This window comes from Chanos chanos, chromosome 4, assembly GCF_902362185.1.
Source record: "Chanos chanos chromosome 4, fChaCha1.1, whole genome shotgun sequence".
Classification (NCBI taxonomy): domain Eukaryota; kingdom Metazoa; phylum Chordata; class Actinopteri; order Gonorynchiformes; family Chanidae; genus Chanos; species Chanos chanos.
Window position 1 is genome coordinate 2,624,500 of NC_044498.1, and position 7,500 is coordinate 2,631,999.

The 7,500-nt window shown below is 42.8% G+C and overlaps 2 protein-coding genes across 3 annotated transcripts in view; one reads left to right on the top strand and one right to left on the bottom strand.

Moving 5' to 3' along the window:
- LOC115810561 (fibrinogen-like protein 1) overlaps positions 1 to 2,617 on the top strand; it is a 5,978-nt gene extending 3,361 nt beyond the window's left edge. Inside the window, exons 4-6 of the mRNA XM_030772516.1 lie at positions 271 to 487; positions 1,270 to 1,465; positions 2,079 to 2,617. Coding sequence (XP_030628376.1) covers positions 271 to 487; positions 1,270 to 1,465; positions 2,079 to 2,225 — 560 coding nt within the window. The 3' untranslated portion in view covers positions 2,226 to 2,617. The remainder of the gene's footprint in view (positions 1 to 270; positions 488 to 1,269; positions 1,466 to 2,078) is intronic.
- A 430-nt stretch (positions 2,618 to 3,047) lies between these two features.
- snx9b (sorting nexin 9b) overlaps positions 3,048 to 7,500 on the bottom strand; it is a 20,606-nt gene continuing 16,153 nt past the window's right edge. For both annotated transcript variants that reach the window (XM_030772936.1, XM_030772934.1), the window contains 4 exons: positions 6,697 to 6,786; positions 6,246 to 6,360; positions 4,836 to 4,927; positions 3,048 to 4,460 (listed from right to left, as the gene is read on the bottom strand). In XM_030772936.1, coding sequence (XP_030628796.1) covers positions 4,413 to 4,460; positions 4,836 to 4,927; positions 6,246 to 6,360; positions 6,697 to 6,786 — 345 coding nt within the window. In that variant the 3' untranslated portion in view covers positions 3,048 to 4,412. The remainder of the gene's footprint in view (positions 4,461 to 4,835; positions 4,928 to 6,245; positions 6,361 to 6,696; positions 6,787 to 7,500) is intronic.

A 7,500-nucleotide genomic window follows, 5' to 3' on the forward strand; every position in this document is an offset into this window, starting at 1 on the left:
CATGATATTTCATGTGTGAAAAGCATTTTGTATTTATATGATATTTCATGTATAAAATGCATTTTGTATTTATATGATATTTCATGTATGGAAGATGTGGGATGCCTCCCGTGACAGAGAGATCCATTTGGATACATTGGACATGTGTGCCAAATCTGATACTTTCTCAGACCTCAGTTCTGCCCAATGCTACATGCCAAAACCCTGCCACAGCACCGATTGGGTTTAGTCACATACTTTTGCATCCTCCACTGTGTGACTGGCTCTCAGGTGGCGGCTGGACGGTGATTCAGCGCCGTCAGGACGGCACGGTGAACTTCGACCGCAGCTGGAAAGAGTATAAAGAGGGGTTTGGAGACCTGCACTCTGAGTATTGGCTCGGGAATGAGCACATCCACGACCTGACGAGCCAGGGAGACTACAGCCTGCGCATCGACCTGGAGGACTGGAACGGCAAGCATAAATACGCTCTCTACCAGAGCTTTAGGTCAGAGCAAAACCTCAGAACCAATAAACACAGACTACACCACCGCAGACAGACCACTGGAGCTTTTGAGATACAGACTACACCACCGCAGACAGACCACTGGAGCTTTTGAGATTTAACTAGATTTAAAAAAAAAAAAACCCACAATCATGGCCTGAGAGAGCTCAAACAAACAGTCTACCAGGGCTTACTCAGAGAAGCAAGATCTCATTTATGCCAGTCAGTGTGAGCCAAGAGTCAAAACAGTCCACAGAGCGTGTTTGTTTAGCTGTTCTCTGATTGGACCTTTATGAATTTCAGCTCCAGAGTCAAAAGTCAAGGTTGTCGTTGAACTGTTCTTGTATAAATGTTCCTTGGCTGTTGTCCAACTGGACAGTTCAGAGTTTGATTCAAGTTATTTGGGTATTCAGAAATCCTGCTTAATGGAGACACAATACAGTATATGTATCCATTACAATATTTTTCTCTGAAATACAATTTTCAACTATTAAATTCAGACCCCTCAGGTAAAATAGACCTCAGAATTAGATTTAAATCAAATATTGATTTGTCTAGTTTAACCTCCGTGCTAGCAAATTTGGTAGTATAGATATATACCAAATATTCGCTTTGATACTGAATATCAATTTAATAATTATTTATTCCTTTCTGTATACGTGAAAGGACAGGTTTTTATATTTGATTCTATGTTGGATATGTAATCTCTCAACAGAAGTTTGGCATTTATTTAAAGTGAAATCTCACACACGTTTTCTGATACATCCCTCTGTGTGACGGTGCAGGGTTGACGACGAGGACACCCAGTACCGGCTGCACGTGTCCGGGCACAGCGGCACTGCGGAGGACTCCTTCAGCTGGTACCACGACAAACAGGGCTTCAGCACACCCGACACGGGCAACATCTGTGCCGAGATCTCCCACGGGGGCTGGTGGTACCACCAGTGTTTCTACGCCAACCTGAATGGCATCTACTACAAGGTATCAGTCAGGGTTTGAATTACGGGGGGGGATTTGGAGGGTCTGACCCCCTAATTAAGACTTGGATCCCCCCCAAAAGAGGTAAAAACAACAGTTTGGGGGAGGGGGGGGGTTTGAAGCATTTATATATCCTGTGCTGTATAGCCCTGGAGAAAAAGCTGACCCCCTCGATGGTCACTGTATAATTCACACTCTGGTACCAGTCCTGGTGAGGAGCCTGAGTTAGAGACAAGCACAGCACAAGCACTGCACTGCTCATGTTTAAGATCTTAATCAGATACATCATTCATTCACATTCCTCTGAAAGACTGGAGAGGGCTAGAGAGACGTCAGAATAGCTTATCTTATCTGTTCTTCAGCGTGAAACTCCAAATTCAGATACTTTGTGAATAAGTCATCGGTCTCCATGGGTGTATTCCTGTGTCAAACAGCAGCTGATGAGAGAGGATACATTAACACGCTAAGACTTTCGGATCACTGAGTGTGTCATCCCAACTGTGGTGCTGTGCAGTCATTTGGTAGCCAATAGGTGTCCATGGAGACATAAGTCTTTGCTAGGGCTGAGGTAGAAGGGGCTCTGGCAGACACATATTCTGTTTTTGTGGTCGGACAGGGCGGTCGCTACTCTCCGAAGGGGAGGAACCCTCTGGGGCCTGACGGTATCGTATGGTTCACCTGGAAGGAGTCGGACTACTACTCCCTCCGTAAGGTGAGCATGATGATCCGACCCAGGACGTTCCGGCCGCACCTCTCGCCCTGAGCATGCGACATCACAGCGGTGCCGCTCCGCATGGCTCCGCAGCCGGTCAAAGGTCGCGCAGAGATCTACGACTTCTCCACGTGACGTGGGAGGATGGAGGAGCAGTTCACTGTGACCTTATCACCTCCTCAGAGGGGTTTAAGGAGCCAGCGCGCATACACACACACACACACACACCTCCCTCATCACTCTGCTCCATGTTCTGTCATGTGACCCGACAAGACTCACATGAGGACTTTAATATAGATAAGCCACATATGTGATATACATTGTATAAAATATCATTATGTGTATATGAGGGTATACGTTTATAGGTTACAGGACAGAAATGACAAGATGATGTGTGAATTATAAAGAGCCTAAAAAGACAGGAAGAAAATGTTATATACCTCCTTTTTTCTGTACCCAAATATAGCATGCCTAAAAAAAATAACAGAACTTCTGTTTCTGAAATGTATATAAAGTTATTCATTAAATAAATATTGTACAGTGTGTGTGTTTGTTCTTTAATGAAATAAAACAAATGAGACAGACTGAAAGATAAACCAAACAGGCTGAACTATCAGACACTGTCTCTCATATCGCCAAATCTTCTTCTTCTTCTTCAGTATAACAACACATCCTTTGACTCAACTTCATCTGAATTCTCCTCAAACCTCACACAGCTGGTGACTGAGGAAAAAGTCCTCTTTGTGTCAGAGACTGAGCCTTGTAAAACACATCCCAATTCACTCCACCCACCAACCCACACACACACACACACACACACACACACATTTATGGGTCAGAGGAACAACAAATACAAACACAGAGACAAAAGGAGCAAGTGTATAAATCAGAGTTTAATAAATTTTACTGAGAGGTTTTTTTTTTGCAGTCTCTGTGCAAATGAATTGCAAATATTTCTATACATAAAATAACACATTGATGACTGAAGTCCATGCATTGGATATATCCATTTATATCTCTCATATATAACCATGTCATGTGAGAGAGAAAAAAAAAAGAAACCTTATATAAAGACTGTACTGGATATGAAAAGCGAAGCGATGACGATGGTCTGAGATTTATCTTTTTCTTGGCACAATACTGTTGCCTTCAGGCATTTGGCTTTTAAAGAAAATGAGTCCGTCTCGTGTTTGGTAGCAATTTGTGTGATGTAAAAAAAAAAAGAAAAAAAAAAAAGAAAGAAAACAAAGGACCAGCCCTCCTGTTTGGGAACCTCAGACAAATCGCTGTACACAGAGACAAAGAATTTGATTTTGGTACAGAGAGACAAAGAATGTGATTTTGGTACAGGTATGATAATTCTGTGTTTAAGTGCACGAGGTTAAAAGCATGCAGATGTTGGAAAGACACAGATGTAAAGGCACAAGAGACAGGTAGCAGTTTATCTGCTCAAAACTGAACCGGAGAGAGGAGCAGGCACTGCAAGATACAGCCCAGACAGTCACTGGCAGTGGCGTAGAGATTCCATCCAGTCAACTCTTCATTCATTCATCTATTCATTCAGCCATCTTCTTTTTAAGACTTGCGTTGGTAGCGGGTCTCGTATTATAAAAACAGAGAAAGCAGTGGAATAGAACTATGTACCGAAACAAAATCGATTTTTTAGTTCCTTAATTGCTGCTTTTGTGGAAGCACTGAAATCTACGTGGAACTTAAATCAATGAAGGATGAAAAAAAAAAAAGAATTCACTCCAGACCATTAACGGATGTTCGTTCAATACTCTGTTTTAAAAGCCCAGCGCTTCATGTTTCTCACTTCAGCTCAGGTGTTTGTCAGGGGCACAGCTACACCAGTGAACTGTTTGAAGTTTGTATGGCCGTAGTGCACTTACTCATGGAGAAAATTCACCCATCTCTCAAAGTGTGCGTGTGTGTGTGTGTGTGCGTGTGTGTGTGTGTGTGTGTTTTTTCGCCTCCCCATACCTCACACATCTTTGGCCAGAGACCAACAACTGAATTACGATACTGATGTCAAGACTGACAGAGATCAGAGGAGGCAAAAAAAAAAGAACAAGAACAAGAAAGAAAAAGCCCAAGAAGAGAAAGGGGAGGTGAAAGAGAGAGGTGGGAGAGAGGAAGAGAGGAGGCTGAAGGAGTGGGAGAAAACACGCTGGTGATGAAAAGGCTTTTTTGTGTGTGTGTGTGTGTGTGTGTGTGTCACGTAAGGCAAAACCATCTCTACATGGTGGTGAACTGACTGTGAGCGTGTCTGAGCTTTGCAGCAATCTGTGGACAAACAAACAAACAAAAAAAACACATGTGACTGTAAGAACCGGACCTCTGCCCCCTATAACACCCCTCACATACAACATACAACATACAACATACATGTGTGTAACAACGGTCAAAGCAGACTGCTCAGCGGTGCATTGTGGGATTGATAGCATACATCTGTTATGATTTACTTCAAAAGAAGGCACTGGTCTCATCCTAGACTGACAGGGCTTTGTTCTTTTTTTTTTTAATCAGTGACTGATTTTCATCTGGGAAACACTCGTCACTAACCAGTAAAAAGTAGTGGCCGATTTGACACACAGAAAGGAAAATATTAAATTCTGCAAGGCTGTTTTTAAGCTTAAATGTAGATTAATACACACTTACAGTCTCATAGAATTTCACTTGCTCCTCTAAGTACAACTGCATCACCCTGTTGTAGTCATAGATGCGGTTGCTATGAAAGTGGTTCATCTCCGCTGCAAGAAAGAAAGAATGAGAATAAATAAATAAATAAATACAATCGCCTAATGACTTATAACACTTTTACAAAACAAAGAGTTGAAGGCAGTAGGTTTACTCAAAGTTCTTTTCCTTTTCTTATTTGGACAGATGACTGAGTTATACTGTCTGTCACATTTAGCAGAGGCAGGAAGAACCAGTGAACTCTCCTCAGATTAGCAATAATCAGCTAAACTGTGTCTCAGAGGCCTTTTAGCGTCCCTCAACCGTCACAGTGACCTCTCTCTCTCTCCAATGTCCCTCAACCCTCACAGTGACCTCTCTCTCTCTCTCCAATGTCCCTCAACCCTCACAGTGACCTCTCTCTCTCTCTCCAATGTCCCTCAACCCTCACAGTGACCTCTCTCTCTCTCCAATGTCCCTCAACCCTCACAGTGACCTCTCTCTCTCTCCAATGTCCCTCAACCCTCACAGTGACCTCTCTCTCTCTCCAATGTCCCTCAACCCTCACAGTGACCTCTCTCTCTCTCCAATGTCCCTCAACTCTCACAGTGACCTCTCTCTCTCTCTCCAATGTCCCTCAACTCTCACAGTGACCTCTCTCTCTCTCTCCAATGTCCCTCAACCCTCACAGTGACCTCTCTCTCTCTCTCTCTCTCTCCAATGTCCCTCAACCCTCACAGTGACCTCTCTCTCTCTCTCTCCAATGTCTCTCAACCCTCACAGTTACCTCTCTCTCTCTCTCCAATGTCCCTCAACCCTCACAGTGACCTCTCTCTCTCTCTCTCCAATGTCCCTCAACTCTCACAGTTACCTCTCTCTCTCTCTCTCCAATGTCTCTCAACCCTCACAGTTGCCTCTCTCTCCAATGTCTCTCAACCCTCACAGTTACCTGGCTCTCTCTCTCTCTCCAATGTGCCTCTCTATATTTATCCTAGTTGCTTGGACAGCAACCTTGACTTTATAATTTATACTTTTTATTAATAATTTAGATCAGCATAGCAGCTATGGTGTCCTTCACATTTTGTAGTTGAATAATCTTTTCTACAAATAATTAGGTCATAATTCTAATAGAGACGAATGACTTCTCTCATGAGGGTAATTACTCAAACCTGACTTCATTACGGTTTGTTATGAGAAAATGACGTTGAATTTTTCCCTCCTTCAACTTCCCCTTCCTAACCTTTGTCTCTTTTGAATAAATTCAGAATTCCTTTATTTTAAGAATATGAATGAGGTTCTTTCATTGTAAAAATGACTTGCTGTGGAGGTTAGTGTTGGGGGGGGGGGGGCGGGTTTGCATACGTCGGGCAGGCGTCGTGAGAGATCGTGTACCTTGTAAAGCGTAGGACATGGTGCTGGCTCTCTTGGACATTCCTGCTTTCTCTGATGCTGTGATCTTGCTGGCAGCCACCAGTTTGTCTCCCTCCTTCACCTTCTCTATGGCAGCCTGCAGGAACGGAAAAAACAACAACAAAAACAAAAGCAATGACGTTGAACAGTCACAGACGTCACAGCACACCACGCTTTCTCACTTCTGGTTAAAAACACAGTTCAGTTATTCTGCTCAAAGAATGCAGATGAGAAGACTTTCTTTTTCCATTTCTGTTCACTTCCTTTTTGTGATATCTCATTTTCTCTCATTTTCCTAGTGATACATATTCTATTTCAGTTTAAATGTATTTGACTACGTCTGTGATAGACCAGACCTGTGTGCGTATGTGTGTGTGTGTGTGTGTGTGTGCGCGTGCGTGCGTGCGTGTGTGTTTGCTCAGTGTTCATTTACCTTGTGAACGCCAATCGTGTCAGGAAAACATCCCAGGAGCCCTTTGTACTCATTGTTTGTCTCCATAAGGAAGTGAAGGTCCTTTTTGGGCTAGAGCAGCAGAGACACAAGTATGAAGCATGATTTCAGTATACTGAACACAAATACACATACAGAGAGCAAATGAGAGAGAAAGGGAAAGAGAAAGAGCAAGAGAGAGAGAGAAAGAGAAAGAGAGGGAGAGAGAAAGAGTGAGAGAGAAAAAGAGACAGAGAGAGAGAGAGAGAGAGAGAAAGAAAGAGACAGAGAGAGAAAGAGAGAGAGAGAGAGAGAGAGAGAGAGAAAGAGACAGAGAGAGAAAGAGAGAGAGAGAGAGAGAGAGAGAGAGAGAGAGAGAAAACATATGAACATTCACTTTGCCATTCTGTGTTGTTTATTCTTTTAAAGACAAAGTAAAGAGGATGAAGCAGCAGTCTGGACAGTGAAGATGAGCATGTGGTGCATGTGCAGAAGGGCTAGAGGATCAACACACCACAAATCAAAAACAGCCAAAAACATTTCATTTCTTTAAACTGAAATCTTTTTGGATTAATGCTCAATGGCAAAATGACAGACAGACGGAGGACACATTTCCACACCACAAATATTTAGCACGTAATAAACAAGACAGTAGACCATGAAAGGTTGAGCAATGTTTCACATTTTGCATGACAAATCTATTTCACATAAAAATGAAAAATAAAATGCATTTGGTGATTATCTTGGTGTATAAAATGCCTGGGGATATCTGTAACTAGCTTGACTAAATGCACCACACTGACCCAT